This window comes from Callospermophilus lateralis, chromosome 6 (assembly GCF_048772815.1).
Source record: "Callospermophilus lateralis isolate mCalLat2 chromosome 6, mCalLat2.hap1, whole genome shotgun sequence".
NCBI classification, from domain to species: domain Eukaryota; kingdom Metazoa; phylum Chordata; class Mammalia; order Rodentia; family Sciuridae; genus Callospermophilus; species Callospermophilus lateralis.
Genome location: NC_135310.1, coordinates 98,942,409 through 98,968,794, shown reverse-complemented (window position 1 = coordinate 98,968,794; position 26,386 = coordinate 98,942,409). Strand labels below are relative to the sequence as shown.

General features: G+C 34.1%; 1 protein-coding gene and 1 non-coding gene across 5 annotated transcripts in view; one reads left to right on the top strand and one right to left on the bottom strand.

Annotated features, from left to right (window-relative positions):
• Positions 1-26,386, top strand: part of Znf451 (zinc finger protein 451) — an 81,903-nt gene that overhangs the window by 39,773 nt on the left and 15,744 nt on the right. For all 4 annotated transcript variants that reach the window (XR_013091630.2, XR_013091629.2, XM_076858529.2 and 1 more), the window contains 8 exons: positions 296-446; positions 2,513-2,639; positions 13,759-13,936; positions 14,635-14,782; positions 18,156-19,750; positions 22,144-22,284; positions 23,662-23,792; positions 24,657-24,843. Coding sequence is in view for 2 of the 4 variants with exons in the window: in XM_076858529.2 (XP_076714644.2) it covers positions 296-446; positions 2,513-2,639; positions 13,759-13,936; positions 14,635-14,782; positions 18,156-19,750; positions 22,144-22,284; positions 23,662-23,792; positions 24,657-24,843 (2,658 nt within the window). In the remaining 2 variants the exon portion in view is untranslated. The remainder of the gene's footprint in view (positions 1-295; positions 447-2,512; positions 2,640-13,758; positions 13,937-14,634; positions 14,783-18,155; positions 19,751-22,143; positions 22,285-23,661; positions 23,793-24,656; positions 24,844-26,386) is intronic.
• On the bottom strand, positions 10,073-10,179 carry LOC143402721 (U6 spliceosomal RNA). Its single transcript, XR_013091782.1, has one exon. It is a non-coding gene; the product is annotated as a U6 spliceosomal RNA (small nuclear RNA).

Below are 26,386 nucleotides of genomic sequence, written 5' to 3'. Positions count from 1 at the left end.
TTAATTTTGTAGGGCATTTTATCCTCAACATTTCTTGGCTGTTGAATTTAAGAAGATGGATTTATCCCCTGAAGAAAATGCTTGTGGAAAAGTTAAGGACTGTTTTTGTCCAAAATAACTAATTAACTTTAAAGTTATTTTATCTTTTATAAGAGATATTATAAACAATTACAATTAGAATCATACACTTGATGTTGTATTCTAATTTTCATTGTTTTGCCATAATTTTGATTGTCATTCCAAAGGACAATTATCTGAAAATAGTAACTTAAGAATTTATATTCTGATAATGCAGGACTCAAAACAGGTACAATTAATTCTGGAACAAAAAGTTCATTCCAAAGAGGAGGCCAAACTCGGAAGTGTGGGAAGCCAATTTCATGTCCTATAATGCACTGTAACAAGGAATTTGACAATGGGCACCTTCTCTTAGGGCATTTGAAAAGGTAAGTAGGATATTCAGAATAAAGGACACTTATGAACAAGTGAAATACAAACCAAAATTATTTATTTATTTATTGTGCTCTCGGGGATCAAATCCAGGCTTGCCTGTGCTAAATTAATGCTTTACCACTGGGCTACATCCCCAGCTCCTGCAGTAATTTTGTTAAATGAAAGTGTGATATATTTCTGTCATTGTGATTATAGCTATATATTTGAAATTCAAGATGTTTTGTGCTATCTTGATGAAAGTATTTCTAATTTATATTTAGGTTCCCTAAAAAAGCTTGTTGAAGTCAGATTTTTCTAGTGATATTCTGTCTTTATGGGTGTAGCCTTTTAAGTATGTATTTTTCCCTAATATGTCTCATAAAATGCTGAGCAGCCTTTACATTGAACTGCAGTTGAATTTGTTATAGCCCATAAATGTAAATTTTTTTTATATTTATTTTTTAGTTGTAGTTTAGTTGGACACAATACCTTTGTTTTTATTTATTTTTATGTGGTGTTAAGGATCAAACCCAGGGCCTCGCACGTGCTAGATAAGCACTCTAACACTGAACCACAACCCCAGCCTCCATAAATGTAAATTTTAAGAGATGCAGAACACTTTCGATATTGGTCTATCCTAAAGTTGTTAGTAGGCATTTAAAAAAATACTAAAGGCAAACCAGTGGAAGTAAAATTAATAATAAGGAAATACTCTGTGAAACTCATTTAATCAGTTTACTGAGATTTTTCATAGAAGAACAGAAGAAAGTGAAGGTGGCATAAAGATAGTAGACATTCTTTTCTCCACAGTCTCCCTTTCTAATAGCTGAAAGGGGGGAAGTTGAGAATTTGGGGCTCCAAACCATGTCTTTTCCAGATGTCCTACTCTACTTATGCCTGTCTTTACCTTTATTTTTTTGTTGTTGTTTATTTTTTATTGGTGCATTATAATTACACATAACAGTGGGATTCAGTATGCCATATTTTACCTTACCTTTAAAAGGTCTTTGAGGCAGTTTAAAATGGCACAGATTTGGTCTGGGGCTGGGACTTAGTGGCAGAGTGCTTGCCTGGCACCATGATGCATTTTATTTTATTTTATTTTATTTTATTTTTTTAATTAATTTTTATTGTAGGTTGTTCAAAACATTACATAGTTCTTGATATATCATATTTCACACTTTGATTCAAGTGGGATATGAGCTCCCATTTTACCCCATATACAGATTGCAGAATCACATCAGTTGCAGAACCATTGATTTACATATTGCCATTCTGGTGTCTGTTGTATTCTGCTGCCTTTCCTATCCTCTACTATCCCCCCTTCCCCCTCCCCTCCCCTCTTCTCTCTGTACCCCCTCTACTGTAGTTCATTTCTCCCCCTTATATTTTTCCTCCTTTTTCCTCACTTCCTCTTGTATGTAATTTTGTATACCCCTGAGGGTCTCCTTCCATTTACATGCAATTTCCTTTCTCTCTCCCTTTCCCTCCCACCTTGCATTTTATTTTATAAAAATAAAATAAAGGTATTATGTTTACCTATAACTTAAAAAATAACATATTAAAAAAAATGACACAGATTGAAGTGGTTAAAGTGAACGCTGAAAGGATTAAAAACCATTTGTAGGTGTTCAGGATTGAACCCAAGACCTCTCCTATGCTAGGCAAGTACTCTACCACTGAGCCATAACCCCAGTCCATGCCACAAAATCTTAACATGAGATTATTATTGCAGTGATTTATTTAAAGTTATTTGTGAGTCTTATGGTAATCAAAGCAAGAAGGAAAATATAATAGGCTTATAATTTTCAAACTGGAAGTTTCCTAGTCTGGCAAGAAATATTTAAATCCATTTTATTGTATCTTGAGTATTTTTATGAAATCTTGAGTTAACTGTTGACCACTGAGGATATTGGAGCCACTTGAAAGTTCTTGAACTTGAAGAACATTATTTAATATTTCAATGAAGTAGTACAAAAAGTTTTGAGTATGTGTGTGTATTTAGCTTCACAAATAAAGCAAAATAATTTATCCTCTAGAATGTAGATCTTTCTAATGTCCCTTCTCTTTTGCTGTGTAGGTTTGATCACTCTCCATGTGATCCAACCATTACATTACGTGGACCTTTCTCCAGTTCCTTTGCTTGTGTAATATGTTGTAAAAATTTTGTTACTCAGCAGCAATATAGGGATCATCTTTTTGCTAAGGTAAGAGCATATTCTAAGAGTAGATATTCTTTTTCTAAATAACCTTGGGGTTGGGTATAGGTTTATGTTCATACTGCTTTTAAGTTTGCAATCACACGTAAGGTTAGAATGTAATCTCTACTGAAAATAATATGATTGTGGCACTAAATTATTGTGAGCAGGTAAGCTTCATAGCTGAGAACCAGTAGTCTGAGTTTATATTGAAAGCTTTCCTTTCATGCAATTATGAAATTAAATTAAACTGCCTTGTTTAAGATGCTCTGAGTTGGTCACATGTGAGAAATAGAGTCATATTTTGAAGTCTGCTATCTGTAGTAAGTCTGCCCCCAGTTAGTAAATGAAAACTTTTATTTATGCTAGAATTAATAATTTATTAATGCTAGTATTAAGAAATAGTATTAATATTTATAAAACTTTGTTTTTTAATTCTCCTTAAAGTGTTTAATCTCAAGAGACATGAATTGATTCCTGGATATGCACATCAAGGGATTGGGATATAGCCCTGTGGGATAGAGTACTCACTTTGCATGGATATTAAGCTCCTTATAATACATAACTCTCATGGGTTTTTACCATATTATATAGTAGATATATTTAATGACTTATTAACATTACAAAAGTAATTCAGTTGGTCCTCCATATCTATATCCTCCATCTGTGGATTCAACAAACTGGATCAAAAATATATATTTTTAAATTGTATGTATAATAAATATGTACAAACATTTTTTCTTAACATTATTTCCAAAACAATACCATATAACAACTATTTATTGAGCATTACATTGTATTGGGTATTATAAGTAATCTTGATATGACTTAAAATACACAGGAACAGGTGCAGAGGTTGTATCAAGTATTGTGCCATTTTATATAAGGGACTTGAGCATCAGATTTTGGTATCTGCAGTGGGTCCTGGAATCAGTCCCCCACCAGATACTGAGGGATGACTGTATGTGTTCATATTTAAAATCTAACAGAAGGAAATTAAGAACTCACTTTTATTCTCAGTTAACGACTGTTAATAATGTGATATATGTCTTTAATATTCTCCATATTTTTGGAGCCAGGGTTGTTGCTCAGTGGTAGAGCACTTGCCTAGCATGCATGAGGCACTGGGTTTGATCCCCAGCACCACATTAAAAAAAAAATATATATATATATATATAGAAACAATAAAATAAAGGTATTGTGTCCCTATAACTAATAAAAAGATTTGTAAAAATATTCTCCATATTTTTCATATAAGGTAAGGTATCTAAATTTCCTTGGGATTCAAAATAGTAGCAGAGTGTTGTAAACATAAATCCAGAGTTACTGAATATATTCATATATTTCTACTTTTTAAAATCAATGAATAGTGCTCTCTGTATGAATATATTAGTTTACTTAATTAATTTCCTTTGGATGTATTAATTTTTTATCCTTTAAACAATACCGCATTAAATATCCTGGTGACTTAAAACCATTGAGAAGATCCATATTTGATGTATTACTGAGTGAAGAGTAGTTTTTGCAATAGGGATGTGCTAGTATGCACATCCCTATTGCAAATTTTAATTTTAATTGTGCTTTCACAATTTGCTTATATCTAGAACTATATCTGAAACTTAATGTAGGGAATAGCTCGAATTTTGTGTAGGTTCACAGTACAGAATTAAAGCTTATAATCTAAATTATATCTAATTGAGTTCTATAGTCTTCCCATCCTGTGCTCCAGCTCTACAGAACATTTTGAGAACATACATACAATCAGTCATTAACTTTTAAGAGCCTTCATCTGTAGTATAAGAGAAGTCAACTGTAGTTCTTGCACACAGCTTGTGCTCTAAAACAAAAAGTCTTGTTGGTAAAACATAAAGTAAAATAGGAACTAAGAGAAAGGGGAGAGAAGTGTCAGAGAATTTTATTTTACAGTGCATTATGAAAAACAGTAGGTCTTCAAAGATTGGATGTGGTTAGATGGAAAGTGCAAGTGATGAAATTCAGATAAGTTTGAAGAGCCTGAACAGAATAAGCAACTGTAGAAAGCGACTGTGCAGAAGAGTTAATAGGCCTGAGACTACCATCCTTAGAAAGACTTGCTTGCAATGTTGGCCCTCAATTGATGTCTAAGAACTTGGATTTTGGGGAGAATTTCCATTAATCTTTTGATATGAGAAGCTCATTTTGCCTGAATTCTGTGTGCAAATATTATGGTTTATGCCAAGCACCTGCTTTCCTTATAGGAGCCTAGAATTTTGATACATGATAGGCTGAGACTGCCTATGGTAATAGCCCTTGAATACTAAATCTCTAGTAAATTTCTGTAGTAGACCACAGTTGGAATGTGTCTATCACCTTGTTGGTAGAGGAATTAAATGTGCCTATATGACTACACTGAGAAAGATTCCTTGGAATATTATACCTGGATTTTGCCCCTTGTTCTTTTTTTTCCTCTGCTGATTTTGCATATCCTTTCACTCAAAAGTTTTGGCTGTGAGTATGACAGTGTACTTTGTCTTGTAAGTTCTCTTGGCAAAGTGTTGAACCCCTGAGGGTAATCTTTATAACATAGATTAATAATCTTTTAACATATTCCTCTACTAACCTGATTGTAAAGACACAGGATTTTAAATCTGATATTTGCAAGAGGGAGCCATTATAGAACCATTATAGATGGAACACTGTTGTAGAACAATGACATGATAAAAATAATGATTTATACCTTTAGAACTGGAAGTATTTATAATTTTTCAACCCAGTTTCTTTCCTGTTTTTAGGGACACCAAGAAGACTGAATGGTATTAGAGTAATAGTTGTGTTCAGAGTGGACTCAAAGATGTGGACAGGAGACCAGTTTAGGTGACTTTTGCAGTAATTTAGTTGTTTATTTTTTAATTGTCAGTGGATCTTTATTTTTATTTATTTATATGTGGAGAATTGAACCCAGCGCCTCACATGTGCTAAGCAAGTACTCTACCACTGAGCCTCAAACCCAGCCTCAAAAAAATTCAGTTTTGAGATGAGAAAAAGCTTTGACTTAAATACTGATATTTAGAATGAAAACCTTAACATGAAGCCGAAAGACATGTTGAAGGAAAAAATGATAGAGGGCTATCTGTTGCCACTACAGATGGAAAGTTTGGGTAAAGAAGGGAGAAAAGGGTACAAGAGACTGCATTCCATAATTTTTTTTAGTGTTTTTAGTAGTTCACTAATATTCTGACATTTCAGATCTAGAGCTCTTTTGGGGCATGTTTCTCTATTTCATGCTCCAAGTATTTTTTCTGTTGTAATGAACGTACTTATATTTTATTTTTTTTAGAAAATGTGAATAGGTGATTTATAATTAAAATTAATTCTTTCATTTGTGTTTCCCTGTATTTCATTAATTCGCTCATTTTCTTTCTGAGAAAGAAAATCAAACATTCCATGCTATTTTGCTCTCTCTTTTGTCTTTTCTCCAGAAGTAGATTTATGACATTCAGCCTGCTGAGAGGCAATATTCTACAATACAGATAAGACTTTGATGTCAGACCTGGGTTTCATTTTAATTGGTGTATTATAGTTATATGTAATGATGGGATTTGTTGTTACATATTGGTACATTCACATAATACAAAATATAACAATATAATTTGGCCCATATCACTCAGCATCATTTTCTCCCTCCCTCCCTTCTTCATACTCCCTGGTCCTTTTCATCTACTTATCTCCCTTTGATTTTCATGATATCCCTGTCTGCCAACCTTTCTTTTCCTTTTTTCCTGTCTAGCTTATGAGAGAAAACATAATGACCCTTGCTTCCTTCTGAGTTTGGCTTATTTCACCTAATATGATTGTAAGTTCCATCCACTTTTGTGCAAATTATATAATTTCGTTTTTCTTATGGCTGAATTAAACTCCACTGTGTATATAAACCACATTTTTGTTATTTATTCATCCATTAATGGACACCTAGGTTGGTTCCATGGTTTGGCCATTGTGAATTATGCTGTTATAAATATAGGTGTGCCTGTATCACTATAATATACTGACATTGATCCTTTTTATTTTTATTTTTTTGGTATTGAGGATTGAACCCAGAGGTACTTAACCTCTGAGCTACATCCCCAGTTCTTTTTATTTTTTATTTTGAGACATTGTAGGGCATCTAGGTTGCTTTCATAGTTTAGCTATTGTGAAAAGAGCTGCTATAAACATTGATGTGGCTGTGTTACTATACTATGCTGATTTAAATCCTTTGAGTATAGACCAAAGAGTGGGATAGCTGGGTCAAATGGTGGTTCCGTTCCAAGTTTTCTAAGGGATCACCATACTGCTTTCCAGAGTGGTTGCATCAATTTGCAGTCCCAAGAGTAACGTATGTGTATGCCTTTTCCCCACTTCCTCATCAACACTTACCATTGTTTGTATTCTTGATAATTGCCATTCTGACTCGTGTGAGATGAAATCTTAGAGTAATTTTGATATGCATTTCTCTAATTACTAGAGATGTTGAACATTTTTTCATATATTTATTGATCAAATGTGTATATATCTTCTTTTGAGAAGCGTCTGTTCAGTTCCTTAGCCCATTTATTGATGGGATTGTTTGTTTTTTTGGTGTTAAGTTTTTTGAGTTCTTTATATATCCTGGAGATTAGTGCTATATCTGATGTGCGTGTGGCAAGTTGCTTAGGGCCTCACTAAGTTGCTGAGGCTGGCCTTGAACTTGTAATCTTCCTGCCTCAGCCTTTCTAGTTGCTGGGATTACAGATCTGCCCCACAGTGCCTGGCCTGATTTTGATTCTTTAGGGTAAATAACGAGGAGTGGTATAGTTGGGTCATAGGATGGTTCCATTTTAGTCTTTTGAGGAACATCCATATTGATTTCCAAATGGTTATACTAATTTAGTTCCTTTTTCTCCACATCTTCTCCAGCATTTATTATTATTTGTATTCTTGATGATTGCCATTCTGATAGAAGATGAAAACTCAGTGTAACTGTTTTAATTTGCATTTCTGCAATTAGCATGTATTCGTTGGCTATTTGTATTTGTATTCCTTCTTTTGAGTTGATTCTGTTTAATTCATTTGCCCACTTATTAATTGGGTTATTTCATGTTTTTGTGTTAAGTTTTTTGGTGTTAAGTTTTTTGAGTTCTTTATATATTCTAGATATTAATCCTCTGTCAGAAGAGTAACTAGCAAAGATTTTCTCCCATTCTGAAGTTCTCTATTCACATTGTTCATCGTTTCCTTTGGTGTGAAAAAAATTTTTAATTTGATACCATCACATTTATTAACTCATGGCATTATTTCCTGAGCTTTAGGAATCCTATTGAGAAAGCCATTGCCTGTGCCTATATGCTGAAGTGTTGGCCCCATGTCTTCTTCTATTAGATGGATAGTTTCTAGTTTAATTCCTAGGTGTTTGATCCATTTTGCGTTGATTTTTGTACAGGGTAAGAGATAAGTGTATAGTCTCATTCTTCTACATATGGATAACCAGTTTTCCCAGAACCATTTGTTAAAAAGTCTGTCTTTTCTCCAAAGTATGTTTTTGACATCTTTGTCAAGGATCAGATGACTATTGATGTGTGGATTAGTCTCTGTGTCTTCTTTTCTGTATCGTTGATCTATTTGTCTGTTCTTATGGAAGTCCCATGCAGTTTTTGTTACTTTAACCCTGTACTATTATTTGAAGTCAGGTATTGAGATGCCTCCAGCATTGATTTTTTTTTTTGGCTTATAATTGCTTTGGCCATTCTCATTCCTATGAAGAATGTCATTGGTATTTTGATGGGGATTACATTGAATCTGAATATTGCTTATGGCAGTATGGTCATTTTAGCAATATTAATTCTGCCTATTCATGAACATGGGAAGCATTTCCACCTTCTGAGGTCTTCTTCAATTTCTTCAGTGTTCTAGAGTTTTCATTGTAGAGGTCTTTCATCTCCTTGATTAGATTTATTCCTAGGTATTTAATTTTTTGAGACAATTGTAAATGAAATTGCTTTCCTGATTTCTTTCTCAATGGATTCATTGTTGGTATATAGAAAAGCTATTGATTTTTGTATGTTGATTTTGCAACCTGCTGCTTTGCCAAATTTGTTTATTAGCTCTAGCAGTCTTTTGGTGGGGTGTTTTTTTTTTTTTTTTTTTTTTAAATCTTCTAGGTATAGGAGCACATCATCTATAAACAGTAATAATTTGACTTCTTTCTTCCTTTTTTTTTGAAGGAGATACCAGGGATTGAACTCAGGAGCATTTGACCACTGAGCCACATCCCCAGTCCTATTTTGTATTTTATTTAGAGACAGTCTCACTGAATTGCTTAGTGCCTAGCTTTTACAGAGGCTGGCTTTGAACTCGAGGTCCTCCTGCCTCAGCCTCCTGAACCACTGGGATTAAAATTGTATACAACCATGCCCAGCTTCCTTTCCTATTTTTATCCCTTTATTTCTTTCTCTTGCCTAATTGTTCTGATTAGAATTTCTAGCACTATATTAAAATAGAAGTTGTAATAGTTGGCATCTTGTCTTGTCCCAGATTTTAAAGAAAATGCCTTCAATTTTTTCCCCATTTACTATGTGATTGGCTTTGGTATTTTTATGTGTAGCCTTTATGAGGTTGAGGTAGGTTCCTTCTGTCTCTAGTCTCTTCAGTGTTTTTATCATGAATGGGTGCTGAATTTTATTGATGGCCTTCTGTGTATCTGTTGAGATGACTTTATTTATGTGGATTTTGTTGTGTTGATTTCTATATGCTGAAGTGTTGGCCCCATGTCTTCTTCTATTAGATGCATAGTTTCTAGTTTAATTCCTAGATAAGATGCAAAGAATTATATCCATTATGATCTGATAAGATGCAAAGAATTATATCAGTTTTTTTTTTTTTTTTATATTTGTTAAGAGTTACTTTGTGGCCTAAAATATAGTCTCTTTTGGAGAAGGCTTCTTGAGCCACTGATAAGAAAATGTATTCAGCTGTTGTTGGATAAAGTGTTTTGTAAATGTCTATTATGTTCATTTGATTTATAATCTTTTTCAGGTCCAAAGAGTCCTGAGTTTATATCTATATGACCCCATCTATTGAGACAGATGTGTTGACAGTATTATTGTACTAGGGTTTTCCTGAGATTAAATTTGATTTGTGTCTCTTTTATGTAACTAGTAGCACCCACATTTGGGGTATAAATATTTATTATTATTATTTCTTCTTTTGGGATTGTTTCCTTTACCAGTTTGAAATAACCTTCTTTGTCTCTTCTGATTAATTTTGGTTTGAAGTTTGCTTTTTCAGAAATGAGAGTAGTATTCCTCCTTGTTTTCATGCTCCTTTCATGTAATTTGTATGTAGAACAAGGTGTGCTGTCTTTTGGCTGAGTTTAGTTCAGCCCCAGAGTCTCTACCTTGTTTACTTGTAGTGTCTCTGTAAGTTCCTACCACCTCGTAGAATAGGGCCACAACATGGAACACTTCACAAATTTACATATCATCCTTGTGCAGAGGCCATGTTAATCTTCTCAGTATTGTTCCAATTATAGTATATGTGCTCCTGAAGTGGGTACTCCACTGTCACTTTTATAAGCTAAATGTTCTTAAGTTATTAAATGCTTCTTGAATTTAGTTTCTTTATCTCTAAAATGGTGTTATTATACTTAAACATACAAGGTTAAGAGAAGATATAATAGTCTGTAAGGTACTTTGGGCCTGACTTATAGACTTTAATTAATACTCCTTATTGCATATTCCTAGGTATATCAGTCATGAGGACTCTAATCAAACTTGGACTCTAAACCTTTACACTAGTATGTATTTGGTTGTAATTGCCTTTCCCACCAACCAGAAAAGGTTGCTGGAAGATTGTATGAGCCACATTGTTTTTTATACCTATGAGTTATATTTTTGTAAAGATGGCATCCCTCAATGAAGGAGTTAAGTTATTTGCAATTAGTGTTATTTTCCTTTCCTGTCTCTCCTTTTCTTTCATTTCCAATTTCTTCCCTCATGGCCAATCTTCTTAAACTTTAATGTGCATATGAATAACTTAGAAAATATTTAACATGCAGATTCTGACTCAGAATGACTGCATGTTAACAATTTGTAGGAGGTATTTGCAGATATGCCATACTTTTATAATAGGTATGTTCTGACAAAATTTATTTATTTATTTGTAGTTGTAAATGGACAGAATGCCTTTATTTTATTTGTTTATTTTTATGTGGTGCTGAAGATCGAACCCAGGGCTTCACAGGTGCTGGGCAAGCACTCTATCACTGAGCCCTCCAACAAAATTTTATGTATATTCACATTTTTGGTTCTTTTGAGCAAATCATTTAAACTTTTTTTTTTTTTAAAATCTATTTATAATTCTCTTTGGTGCACACCTGTAATCCCAGTGGCTCTGGAGGCTGAGAAGGAGGATTGCGGGTTCAGAGCCAGCCTCAGCAACAGCTGTTTCCCTGTTTCTAAATAAAATACAAAATAGGGCGGGGGATGTGGCTCAGTGGTTGAGTGCCCCTGAGTTCAATCCTTAGTACCCTGCTCCAAAATCTATTTATAACTTTCAATTGAAGTAAAATTGATTTACTTACTTTGTTTAAGGCTCTTCAAGTAGCCTTAAACTTATTAAATTGATGGTTAGTAAATGGCTTTGTTGTTCATGTCATTTAGAATCTTCTAGCTTCAAAATGTCCTTCTGGGTGTTTCTTCTTTTGCATGGGACACAACTTCATGAAATTAAAACAGGAGCAGGTGTTGTAGGGAATGGTGAAAAGGGCATAGAATTTATAATGAAGGATACAAAACAAGGTTTGAATGATAGGTTTGTCTCTTCTACGGGTACAATTTGTGGGGTGGTTAATATTGGTAATTGTAAACAATTAAAATGGTACCTCATTGGGTTTTGATAAGAATTAAATGTATAAATATGTTCAGAATCCTTGTGTGAGGCTTTAAAAATACTCAATATAAATGTAATCTGTTATCTTGCTGCATCTGATAAGCATCCTGTAAACTGTTGTATACTTAATGATTAGTAAATACAAGAAGGCACAGTAGGGCTGGGGTTATGGCTGGGTGGTAGAGTGCTTGCATAGCATGAGTGAGACACTGGGTTTGATCTCAGAACCAAATAAATGAATGAATAAATAAGTAAATAGATAGATAGATAAATAAAAATAAAATAAGATATTGTGTCCATTTACAACTGAAAAAAAAATTATAAAAAGAAGAAGGCAGCATAGTATAATTTTTAGGGCTATTATTCTAAAGACTTAATAAGAAATTAAATTATGCTTCTAATAAGCACCCACACACTTATAAATGTACACTTTTCTTTTACAGTTTCCAGTTTTAAGATAGAGGAGACTTGAACCAAGTTTGGAAACTCAGATGCTAGAAGAGGTGTACCTCTTTGATTATGTCAGAATTTTGAGAGTGACCATAAACAAAATTAGTGGATAAATGTTTGGGGAAATAATTGCAGAATGGAAGATGACATAGAAGAGTTGATTCTAGTAACAAAGGACTAATATAAATTATTTCAGAAGGGTTGAAAACAAAACAATTAAAAAATAAGGTTAAAGAATACAAACCAAGAATTTTACAGAACACACACACACAAGTTAGGTATGGTGGCACACACCTGTAATTCCCATGGCTCTGAGACTGAGGCAAGAAGATCGAAAGTTCAAAGCCAGCCTCAGCAACTTAGTGAGGCCCTAAGCAACTTAGACCCTGTCTCGCTCAGTGGTTGAGTGCCCCAGGATTTAGTCCCTGGTACCAAAAAAACCAACCAAACAAAAACCAACCAAACAAAAACACATCTACATACCCAGCAAATGTGTAAATTAAGGCTCAAGCTCAGTTATAGACAGGAAATGCAAATTAAAATAACATTGAGTATTATACCTGTAGACTAGCAAAAATGAAAAAGATACATAATCTGTTTCTGACAGGCTCATTCAGTACTAAGTGTATATTAATTGGTTAAGCCTTTTTACAAAGCAATCCCATAGTATCTTTTTTTTTTTTTTTTTTTTTTTTTTGGTGCCAGGGGTTGAACCCAGGGAGACTTTACCATGAGCTTCCTCCTCAACCCCTTTTTTTTTTTTTTTTAATTGAGCTAGGGTTTTGCTAAATTGCATAGGGCTTCTCCAAGTTGCTGAGGTTGGCCTCCAACTTGTGATCCTCCTTCATCAGCCTCCTGAGGTGCTGGGATTCCAGGCATGTGTCAACCATGTTCAGCCCAATAATATCTTTTTATTCAAATAAATATATCCTTTTTCCCCTTACTGACACAATAATGAAAAAAAAAAAGTAACTATAAGTAAGGATACATATATATTTAAGGATGTTTGTAATAGCATTGTTTATATGGGAAAAGAAATCCCAAACCAAAAAAAAAAACTAGAAATGAGTGGTTGAATCATACTTTACAACCAGTAAGAGGTCTGATTTACACTTCTACCATAGGAATTCCATTATTTGTTATGGAATGAGAAAACTAGTAGGCAGAAGTCTATAAGATGACAATATCTGATAAAACAGTGCCTTTCCTGCTTGTAAGTTTATTTCTATATGTCTTTTTAAATGATTACATAGAAAAGTTTATGAAAGAATTTATTTGTAAATATCAATTTTATTGCAGGAGAGTAAACAAAGCAAACCATGGGAAAGAGTGCATGTTCTATGATTACATTTCTGTATTAATATATTACATATGAATTGTATGTAAGAAATGAAAAATGTGCTTTTTATATTATCACAGAAAGATGGCTATAATTTGTTCTTGAAGAAAAATTTAAATTTCACATGTTACTTTGTGATAAAAGTTCTGTAATTCACACTTAAGGAAGAAAAATTTTTAAAAAAATATTTATTTTTTAGTTGTAGTTGGACACAATACCTTTATTTATTTGTTTGTTTGTTTATTTATTTATATGTGGTGCTGAGGATCAAACCCAGGGCCTCACATGTGGTAGGTGAACACTCTACTGCTGAGCCCCAGCCCCAGGGAAGAAAAGTTTTCATATTAAAAATTAATACAGAATTTTCCAGATAAGTAGGAAAACTTGAAAGTTAATTTTTAAAAAATTGAGTATTGATTTTAGTTGTCTGTAATACAACTTTGCCTTATATTTTAGGAAGCTGAAGATGATGGACATAACAACAACCTTCTTCCTCAGGTTATTCAGTGTTTTGCATGTCCAAGTTGCTTTCTTCTTTTTAGCAATAAGGATGACTGTCTAAAGCATATGTCTGGAAAGAACCATTTCCACCAAAGCTTTAAGAATCATTTCCATCAAAGCTTTAAACTGGGCGGTATGTTAATATCTTCTGCTGCAAATTATTGAACCACATTAATGTTACTTAACTAATTTATCATACTTCTTTACCATTCTTTTTTTCTTTTTTGGGGGCGGTGAGGAGGAGTACCAGGGATCGAACCTAGGGGGGCAGTCAGCCACTGAGCCACATCCCCAGCCCTATTTTATTTAGAGAGAGAGTCTCAATAAGTTGCTTAGCACCTCACCTTTGCTGAGGCTGTCTCTGAACTCACGATCCTCCTGCCTCGGCCTCCCAAGCAACACCGCACTCGGCTTCTTATACCATTCTTTATGTTGCTTATTTTCCTATTAGTTTTAAAAACTATGAAAGTGAAAGATTTTCATTTGAATTCTTATTTTTAATAAAGATTCTCAATATTTATTTGAGTAAGGATTGCTTTGAGGAGGACTACTTTGAAGAGTGAAGAGAAACTTGGAAAAAAAACATTTATTCAGTGTATATGTTATATTCACAATATCTTGGAAACTGGGTATTTCTCTACATTTTATGCTCAATTTCTAATTTGAATATAGGGCATCTCTTGTATTTAAGGCTAGAAAGTGACTTCCCTTATAATTTCATCTACATTGTTTTACTTAATTCAACTGATGTTGAGAAAGGGAAAGGGGAGAAAGATTGGATCATTGTATATTCAAATGACTTTGCAAGTTATCACTTATTTTGTCTTTCAGCTGACAAGGGAATAGCACATCCAGTATCATTTCCATCTTATGCAAAGAAACTTTTGATCTCTCTGTGCAAAGATGTTCCATTTCAAGTAAAATGTGTGGCTTGCCACCAGACACTGCGTTCTCATATGGAGCTCACTGCCCATTTCAGGTTGGTACAGTTCTAGTCTTAAGCTGTTAGGATATCCTTATGAGCTGTTCATCAGTGGGAGGATTCGAGAAATACTTTCCTATTCATGTTTTTCTACTTTTCAAATAAGAATATACATTTTCTTGGAAATTAACCAAATTTAGCATAGTGAGAGAAAGGTGTAGCTTGGTGATAAAGCACTCTAGGTTCAGTCTCCAGTACTGCCAAAACAAACAAAACCACTTATTTTTTAAATAAATATTATTTTAGTTATAGATGGATAGAATACCTTTATTTACTTTTATGTGGTGCTAAGGATTGAACCCAGGGCCCTACATGTGCAAGGCAAGTGCTCTACCACTGAGCTACAGCCCCGACCCAAAACCACTAATTTTTTAAGGTGTCTTATAGTATCACATTTTTTTTTAAAGCCCTTTCGGTCAGGCTCGGTGGCATATGCCTATAATCCCACTGCTCAGGAGGCTGAGGCAGGAGGGTCATGAGTTCAAAGACAGCCTCAGCAAAATCAAGGCACCAAGCAACTCAGTGAGAATCCTATCTTTAATAAAATACAAAATTGGTCTGGGGATGTGGCTCAGTGGTTGAGTGGCCCCCAATTCAATCCCCGGTTTAAAAAAAAAAAAAAAAAGCCCCTTTCATTTATAGTACAACTGAAGTACTTAACAGATGAAATGGAATGATATCTAGGATTTACTTCAAAATAATTAACTTGTGGAGGTTAGGAATATAAATCAAACATGACTGTTATTATGATAACTACTAAAAGCAGGTTGTAAAAGTTACAGTGGTGGTCTTTATACTATTCTCCCTACTTTCATGTATAACTTTAAAAAATTACATTGTAAAGACAAAGCAAAAGCATATTGGAATCCTCCTTCATTACTCAATAAATTTAGCCTATCACTGAGACTTAATCTTTCACATGTGTATGATGTTTTCCAGTTAGCTTAAAGCCCTGTCACCTGCCATTCACAGAACACATACACAACTTAGAACTGTTAGCTTGTAATTTGTTTATCAGTTCTCATGTTGATGGACATGTAGGGTTTCTTTTTGCAGTTTATAGCTATTATGAAAAAACTGCTAGGAACATTTTACACAAGTCTTTTTGTAGATATATATTTTCATTTCTCTTAGGTAAACATGTAAGAGTAGAATTGCTGAGTAAAAAGTAGATATATATTTAACTTTATAAGAAATGATTAAATATTTTCCCAAAGTAGTTGTACCACTTTACATTTATACGAGCAAGGTATGAAAGTTCTAATTTCATGCTTGCCAACATTTCCTTTTACCTATTCTTATGTTTCATTGTGATTTTAATTATCAAGTTTTTTTTTTGTTGTTGATGAAAGATGTTGAGCACTAATTACTTATGAAAAGTCTATTGAAGGATTGTGCCTATATTAAAAATAGGATTGTTTGATCTTTTAGTAGTGAGCTGGGGTTCTTCATATATACAAACTTTTGTCACATTTCTATTTAGATTATGGGACTTTCTAGAATTATATGTGTCATGGTTTGGAAATAGTTGGTACCCCAAAGGTTCATGTGCTGGAAGCTTGGTCCCCCATTAATGGTATTGAGAAGTAGTAGAACCTTTAAGAAGTAAGTAGGTTATGAGTGCACCGCCCTGAGAGGAGATTGATGCCTGTTTCATGGAGTAGGTGAGGTCTCATGGGACTGGATAAGTCACCCTGAGAGTGGGTTGTTGTAAAACAAGGCCTCTTCTACATGCACCTGCTGTCCTCTCTCACAGATAGATGTTCCTGCCTTTGCTAGATGCAGAGATCTTGAACTTCTCTGCTTCCAAAACTGTGGGTTAAGTAAATCCCTTTGTAATAAGGTACTCAGCTTCAAATATTTTGTTATATATACATAAAGAACAATACAAATATTTTTTTAGTTGTAGATTGACATTTTTTTTAATTTATTTATCTTTATGTGGTGCTGAGGATTGAACTCAGTTCCTCACAGATGCAAGGCAAGCACTCTACCACTGAGCTACAACCCCAGCCCTCAGATATTCTTGAATATATTTTCCCAGTCTATTATTAGTATATTCATATTATTAATTATATCTTTTGAAGAACAGACTCTCTTAACCTCATTGAGTATAATTTGTGTTTGCCTGTTCTTGCTTCAAGAATACATTCTATTTTATTTTGGGGGCGTACTGGGGATTGAACTCAGGGACACTGAGCCATATTATTTTATTTAGAGGCATGGTCTCACTGAGTTGCTTACAAAACCTTGGGTTTTGTGAACCTGGCTTTGAATTCACGATCCTCCTGCCTCAGCCTCCAGAGCTGCTGGGATTATAGGCATATGCCACCACACCGACTTTTTAAAAAAATATTAACATTTAAAGGTATAGATTTCCCTCTAAGCACTGTGTTACCTGCATGCCATAGATTTTGATAAATTATGATTTCTTTTGCATTCAGTTAAAAATATTTTATTTTTTTCTTAAATAATTAAAAATAGTTATTGTATGAGTTGGCAATTTCCACTTCTAGAGATACAGCCAAAAAAAAATGAAAACATAGGTCCATGCAAATAATCTATGTTTGTTTGAAGCTGCATTATTCATGATTCTTTCAACTGACAAAGAAAATGTGGCATATCCATACAATGGAGTATCATTTGACTTTAAAAAGGAATGAAATACTGTGCATGCTACAACCCAAGGAACCTTGAAAACATGCTAAATGATATAAGCCAGTCAGAAGAGTCCACTTACTATATAATTTCATTCATATAACATTCCAGAATGGGGAAATTCACAGAAACGGAAAGTAGTTGCACAGGGCTCAGTGATTGTTTGGGGGTTGGGAAACATTAGGGTGAAAAGAATAGTTACAGTGTGTGGAATTTCTTTTGATGTGATATAGTGTTCTCAAACTGTAATAATGGTTGTGCATATTTATTATTGAATTTTCTCTTTAGGCAAGCATATTCCTGATGTAAAATTAATCAGGTAAATACAAGGTTATCTACGGTCTTATGTTAGTGTTCCTCCAAATAGTTTTAATTGCTTGGAGAGTCAGTTTGTTTGTCTGATAAAGGTGATAAGGTCATGTATCAGTGCATTTGATTCTGACTTTAATTTTCTTGTGTTTACTTGGATATTTTTTAATCTTCTGATTCTAGTTTTAACTTTTTGTGTATGGGTTAGAAATAGACAAAATATAGATAATACTTAGGTACTTTGAGATGATACAGTATCATTAAATTTCCTGTATCCTTATTGAAAAATATGTATCAGTATTTATATGTTAGTTATTTTAAAATACCTGTCATAAAAAGCAAAAATGCTATATTTGGAAAATTCTTACAAAGGAATGTTTTGTTTTGTTTTAATCTAATTTAGGGTTCGTTGTCGTAGTGCTGGACCTGTAGCTATAGCTGAGAAAAGCATTACTCAGGTTGCAGAAAAATTCATATTAAGAGGCTATTGTCCAAATTGCAACCAGGTCTTTATGGATGAAACCAGCACCCTAATTCACAAGCAGAATTCAGGACACAAAATCCGAGTCGCTAACTCAGTCCAAGAATCAGTCTTACTATATTGCCACAGTAGTGAAGGGAACAGACCTCCTTCTGACTTGAATTTATTAGATCAACCACAGCTTTCATCACTTAAAAGAACTATGTCTATTAAAGAATCTAGCTCACAGGATTGCAGCATGATTCCAAAAAAGAAGATGAATTTAGAAGATAAAAGGCATGAAGGTGTGGTTTGTGTCCAGAAAGAAAGGTCAGTAATTAAAACCTGGTTTTGTGAATGCAGTCAGCGATTCCCAAGTGAAGATGCAGTAGAAAAGCATGTTTTTTCAGCAAACACAATGTGTTACAAGTGTGTGGTCTGTGGAAAGGTGTGCGAAGATTCAGGGGTCATCCGTTTACACATGAGTCGTATTCATGGAGGGGCACATTTAAATAACTTTCTTTTTTGGTGTCGGACATGCAAAAAGGAGTTAATGAAGAAAGATACTATCATGGCACATGTGACTGAATATCATAATGGGCACAGATATTTTTATGAGATGGATGAGATACAAGATGAAACTTTGCCATCATCCTCTATGGTGAGTAATTTGGCTGCTAACAAACCTCCTTCAGCTATTACTGTTGATCACATCCCAGCAAATAGCCCTCCAAGAGGCAAATGGCAATGCCGAATTTGTGAAGATATGTTTGATTCCCAAGAATGTGTGAAAAAACACTGCTTGTCTTTGGCAAGTCACCAATTTCATAGATACAGCTGTGCCCATTGCAAAAAGACTTTTCATAAGATAGAAACCTTATACCGGCATTGCCAAGATGAACATAACAATGAAATAAAGATTAAATACTTCTGTGGACTTTGTGATCTTATCTTTAATGTGGAAGAAGCATTTCTGAGTCATTATAAGGAGCACCACAGCACAGATTATGTGTTTGTGTCAGAAAAAACTGAAACTTCAATTAAAACTGAGGAAGATTTTCCAGTTATAGAGACCGGTAACCTGTTAACCTGTGGTTGCCGTGAGAGTTATATCTGTAAAGTCAACAGAAAGGAAGATTATGGTAGATGTCTTCAAATCATGCTAGATAAAGGTAAACTATGGTTTCGCTGCAATTTGTGTTCAGCAACAGCACAGAATTTAGCCAGCATGAACACTCATATCCTTCAAGTACATGGAGAAGAAAAGAGGGATAAAGAGGAACAGCAGTATGTAATCAAGTGTGGCATTTGCACCAAAGCATTTCATAATCCTGAGAGTGCTCAGCAGCACTTCCATAGAAAACATGGCTTCTTACAGAAACCCAGCGTGGCTCATTTTGGATCTGAAAAAGGGAGCACATACAAGTTTACTGCCAGTGCCCCACGTACAGAGAAAAAACCAAAACAGGCAGTGAGTTGTCCAAAAAACTCAGACATCGAGAAAGGAGCTGAAAATGACCTAAGCTGGCAGAATATAGGTATGGCTTTACAATTCTGCACATTTCACATAGTAATATAAAAACTTGTATGCAGTGCATCCACCATTTTTGTGAAAGCTAAAGATTGAAGTAAGAAACAGGATGATACATCATTCACTTAATTACGCAGCATATACTTTTTGGGGATTTGTATTCCTACTACTCTATTCATCCACTTTCTAAACTTAAGAGAGGGGAGAGTGTTGGCTTTAAATAATACATATTTTAGATTTCATTTCTTTTACAAAAGGCATGGGGATTTTCAGAAAAAGGAAGTTGATAGTTTTTCTGAAAGATTTGAAATTCTGAACCTTACTATCATTTAGATTTTTCGGTACCATTTATTTAGATTCATTAAAAAATAAAATAGATTAAATTATTTTTATTGTCTGGCCTTTTTGTTTAAGTATGAGAAATCTTAAAGGCAATTTCAGCATTTATATATTTTTGTTGCAATTTATTTGAAAGCAAAGCTTTAACATACAGCTAAAATAGCAATTAGAAGTAGAATTAAGAGTGGTAGAAACTAGAGATAAATTGAGTTATGAATCCCCTTGTTTATACATATTCTGGACTTTATTTCTTTCATATTATAGGATTCAGTAAGAAGAATAGTGATTTGATTTTGTTTAGAAGTTTAGGCGCCTGTTGTTTTAGAGTGTAATTTTAAGTCCTTAGCCTTTTAAACAAATATTAGTTCATGGTGAGTTATATAATGGATAGTGGATACGATGAGAACATGTGAAGATTTTGGCTTATAAAATGTTTTTGTGAACCATTGCATTATTGTTTATTTGTTTATTTTTAGAAACAATCTGTTTTGCTCAGGCTGATCAAACTTGTGGGCTCAAGTGATCCTTCTATCTTAGCCTCCTGAGTAGCTGGGACTACAGGTGTGCACCACCACACCCAGCTATGAACCACTGAATTTTTATAGGCTTGCACACATAAAATCAACATTACCTTTTTTTTTTTTTTTATCATGGCACGTTTTCAGTAAGAAAGAATTAAATCGTGTCCTGCATAGTCAACTCTACTACTCTAGATAGTGAAAATAGTGGTCATACCATTTTATGTTTTTATGTTTGACTTTTGCTTTTCTCAGTAATTTTGCATTAATCTATCTTTGATAAAAGATGACTCATATATAAATATAGAATTATTAAGAACTTGAAGATATAAAATGGCTTGGAAATGGAAGGGGATGGTAGTAGTATATTTGAAGAAAACTATTAGGCAGAGTAAAAACTTCATTTTTAAGATAATTTAATCTTTTAAAGTCTGCATTACTAATACTGGAAACAGGAAGTTCTTGTCAAGGTAAAAGAGTATGAAATAAGGGAAAGGAGAGAGAGAGAATGAGGGAGAATGGAAGGAGATGAAAGAATTTGAGAGAACCAAGAAAGATATATCTATGATTAAAGGTATTAATGGGCAACTACCACCTGTTTCTACCACTGCTTTATGGCAATTGGGTTGTAGGTTATCTTATTTCTGCTCTCTAGGGAATTTTCTATTCTTTCATTTCTTTTTGTTTCCTCTTTTTTCTTTTGAACCTAGGGGTTCCTTAGCACTGAGCTACATCCCCAGCCCTTTTTATTTTTTTTATTTTTTATTTTTTATTTTTTTTGGGGGTGTGTTTACTGAGGCAGACTCCCTCCTTCCTGGGGAATCTACACCTACAACTTTATTATTTTTTTTTAATTTTTATTGTTGGTTGTTCAAAACATTACATAGTTCTTGATATATCATATTTCACACTTTGATTCAAGTGGGATGTGAACTCCCATTTTTACCCCGTATACAGATTGCAGAATCACATCAGTTACAGGTTCTCACTAAGTTGCTGAGGCTGGTTGGAACTTGAAATCCTCCTGTCTCAACCTCCCAAGTCACTGGGATTACAAACATGTGGCACCATGCTTGGCTTTCTAGAGGATTTAATCTTAGAGCCAGGGGGCTCCTAATAAATCAGTCTAAATTAGGAAAAGAAGCAAATTCTAGTGGCAAGGACATTCTTGCCAGTCACCTTGAAATTTTATTTTGGTGGATGGTGTGAATTGTAAGTTCTTGGTTATATACTGTTGACACTTGATTTTCTAGTACATTGATTTGTTTAAAACTTTCTTTTATGAATGACTTAAGTAATAATAAAATGATTTGTTATTTTTTTAAATCAAAGAAAGATATTTATAAAATATATATAATCAAGTATTTAAGCATAAACCATTACCATGTATAAATTTGAATTACCTTAAAAGTTTTAGATAGATGAATTAATATATGAAATTAATTATTTTGCCTGTTAGGCCTGTAATATCTTTTAGACTGAGAAAATAGAATGTTTATAGCAGATTCTTACTAAATTCATGTTAATGTTTCTGTATTCTCAGAGGAAGAAGTTGAGCTTCCAGATTTGGATTACCTGCGAACCATGACTCATATAGTCTTTGTAGATTTTGATAATTGGTCAAACTTTTTTGGTCATCTACCAGGGCATCTTAACCAAGGAACATTTATTTGGGGCTTTCAAGGTAAGATCAATAAGGAAAACATGTGAGATAACCTCTCTCCATAATGATTTCTTTTAAGAAATTCCATAGGACCTTCCTGAACATAAGAACATAATTTGAATAGTGTTACTTTGCATTATAGTTAACTTTGCTAGAATATTTTTCTTTTTACATGTCTTTATGATAAACATTAGCTCTTTTTGGTGACCCAAAGTTTATAAATCTTTTTTCGGGGGGCAGGGGCGGCGGCTACTAGGAATTGTACTGAGGGGCACTTGACCACTGAGCCACATCTCCAGCCTTACTTTGTATTTTATTTATTTATTTATTTTAATATTTTTTTAGTTATACATGGGCACAATATCTTTATTTTTGTTTATTTATTTTTATGTGGTGCTGAGGATTAAACCCAGGGTCTCACGCATGAGAGGCGAGTGCTCTACCGCTGAGCCACAACTCCAGCCCCTTATTTTGTATTTAAAGACAGGATCTCACTGAGTTTCTTAGAACCTTGCTAAGTTGCTGAGGCTGGCTTTGAATTTGCACTCCTTCTGCGTTAGCCTCCCAAGTTGCTGTGATTACAGGCGTGTGCCACTGTGTCTGGCAATATACATCTTTTGATACAGAGTAAAAAAGATTTTATTCACCACCTATAATGTGCCAGACTCTACTGCTTGATACAAACACGGATACTGATTATTATTATTTTTTTAAAATACAAGGAAACTGAGAAGTTTATTACTTTTTTAAAGTGATAACTAATAAAAGCAGTAAGCTTTTGAGCTTCCTTACCTATAGAACTAGTGTTATTTCCAACATGCCACACCTGCCTCTTCAGTTCATCCTTCCTTTCTTAAGTATGTACCTTCATCTAAATCTCTTTATAAACCAAACCACGGATCAGAACTGAGGGAGATGATTTTGGGTTTGCATAGCTTTTAGTATAGTGAGTATCTAATATAGCTTATATTTGAGAGGAAATGGCTTATATAGAGGATGATTGGGATTAAAGATGGAAATATACTGCCAGTATAAAGTTTTATTAGGTCTAGCTTTCCTGATTGCTCATCATTTCTGTCCACTGCCCATCTGTGTCATGTTTGTAAAAAACATTAATTTGCATTCATGGAGAATAATGCCTTCAAAGAATTTTCACACATATTACTTTAGATTTTATTTAACATCCCTGTGAATTTTCACACGAGTAGGCAGATCAGGGAATTTGGCCTACTTTTCCAAGATTTTAAAGTAACAAGATGGTGATGCCTATACAAGACCTGCGTTCCCCACATTCTATCTAGTACTTTCTCTCTAGGAAAAAAAAATTGTTTCCCTTGATACAGTTTTTAGTCTTTTCCTCCTGTTTGACTGTCATTTTACCTTTTCTAAAATTATTAGGAGGAAACACGAACTGGAAGCCTCCACTCAACTGTAAGATCTATAATTACTTGAACAGAATTGGATGCTTCTTCCTTCATCCTCGCTGTAGTAAAAGAAAAGATGCTGCTGATTTTGCCATATGTATGCATGTGAGTCATTGTTTCATTCAAAATGTAATGTGAATCCAGGATCCACTTGAATTTTTTTCCCATTTGAACTGTATGTAATGTCAGTATAGATCATTCTTCAGTACTATATTTTTGAATGAAACCTATCTCAGGTTCTACTTTTGACTACTGTGAGAGTAGAGGCCTGTGGCATGTTGTTTACTACTATATCCCCCAATTCCCAGCAGACCCTCAACTATACATAGTAGATCTACCTTCATTATTTATGGAATGAGTGATTGAGATGATACTGTACTTTATTTATGCTAAGTTACTTCACATTTGTATTTCTGACATTCAGAGACACTGTTCACAGTCACTGTTGACTGAGATAGAATTGTCATTTACGTCTGTCTCTGCCAGTCACCTAGAGAAACCACTGACCTAGGGCCCATTTTATATTAAATTCTCTACTAGAAACTTTGTCACACTGATAATGTGAATGTATTCATGTTGATTTATTAATGTGAAGGTAAACCACAAGAGATTAAACCACAGAGATTTCCTTTCCCTTCTATCCAGTGCCAAGATTGAATCATGCAAATTACCTTGCTTCCCTTTTCTCTATTATGGATTTATTTCTTATTTTCCCTTACATTGAGTGTGTAGTCCTTTGGTGTTACTGCTTTATGTGGATCCTCCTGTCGGACTTCATTTTGGCTTTTTCTTTTACCTTGATCGTATAAATGATGGCATATTATATTTGATTAAATGTGGCATATTTCATTTATGAAGACGTAGGCTAGGAAATAAGCCTAATGTGCTTTTTTAGATATGTGAAGTAGATGTAACTTGATTTGAAACTCATATTGATTTTTACAACCTATGCCATTTGTTCCAACATAGGCTGGCCGTCTAGATGAACAACTACCCAAGCAAATTCCTTTCACCATCCTCTCAGGAGATCAAGGTTTTCTGGAGCTAGAGAATCAATTTAAGAAGACTCAGAGGCCAGCTCATATACTAAACCCTCACCACTTAGAGGGAGATATGATGTGTGCCTTGTTAAATAGCATTTCTGATACCACCAAAGGTATGCAGCTGCAGTCACAGTGCAAACCACCCAAGAGGAGGAGACTTCACTGCTGAGAGAAACCAATAAACTGCTGTCCTCTAGTGAACTTTTGCCTGTTTATAAACTTTCATGTTGTCATACTTCTATCTTATTTATCTTTTCCCTATTTCCCTTTAATTCTTTAGTGTTTTAGAAGGACAATAATTCACAGTAATTTTCCATAGCCTTTTTTAAAATCTAGTAGATAAAAAACCATACTCATGGACTAGGGTTGTGGCTCAGTGGTAGAGCATTCGTCTAGCACATGTGAGGCCCTGGATTCGATCCTCAGCACCACATAATAAATAAAATTAAGGTATTGTATCCAACTACAACTAAAAAATAAATATAAAAAATAATCATCTATATAAAATATATATTTATAAGTTGAAATATTATAATTTTAGAAACTTCAGAATTCAGATCTCTGTTTCTGAAATTTCAGATTTAGCTTCAGTTATATCTATATATTTATTGTGGTGCTGGGGATTGAATCCAGGGCCTTGTGCATGCTAGGCAAGCATTCTACCAACTGAGCTGTATCCCCCAGCCCCTTTTTATTTTTTATTTTGAGACAAGGTCTTTAAATTACTATGATGGGTCTCCAACTTGCAATCCTCCTGCCTCATCCTCCTGAGTCACTGGGATTATAGCTACCATGCCTGTTGGTACATCCTATCTTATTGCTATAACTCATTATTATGAAATTGAAAGGAATGCTAATGATGGCTAGTTTTACTTCTCATTATTTAGGGATTCAGAAGATTTGGTTCCCCCCACACACACCTCCCCAGTACTGGGAATCAAACCCAGGGTCTTTTTAAAATGTTAATTTTGAGACTGGGTTTGCTAATTTGGGCCATCTGGTCTCAACTTGCCATCCTCCTGCCTCAGGCTCCCAAGTGGCTGGGATTAAAGGCATGCACCATTATACCTGACCACATTCAATTTTTCATAATTTCTGAAATAAACATGGGAGAATGAAAACAATAAAATAATAATTTTTACTTCTCCTAATAGTTTGAATTCATAAATAAAATTTGAAGATATTAATGAATGATTAAATAACAAATAGTGGCTACTTTTTGGCATTTTGTTTTATGCCTTTAAGTTTTCCAACTCTGCTTGCTTTTCAGTTATTTTTTTTTCTTTTAATATATTTGGAACCATATTTTAAATTGAAAGTCCATTCTGAAGAATCTTGCTCTCTTCACTAATGACAGTGGATCAATACACTTTTGCAAAATTGAGAATTGGTAATCTACTTAGCACAACTATATTCTTTATCAAAGTACTGATGCAAGGTTATAAAGGAAAATAACCTCTTACATATTTATGTTACATGTTAGTGCTGAATATTATCTTTCTGTTCTGTATCTTTCATTTTAATCCACTTTAAAAAAAAATTTTTTTTAGTTGTTGATGGACCTTTATTTTATTTATTTATATGTAGTACTGAGAATCAAACCCAATGCCTCACATGTGTTAGGCAAGCACTCTACCACTGAGCTACAATCCCAGC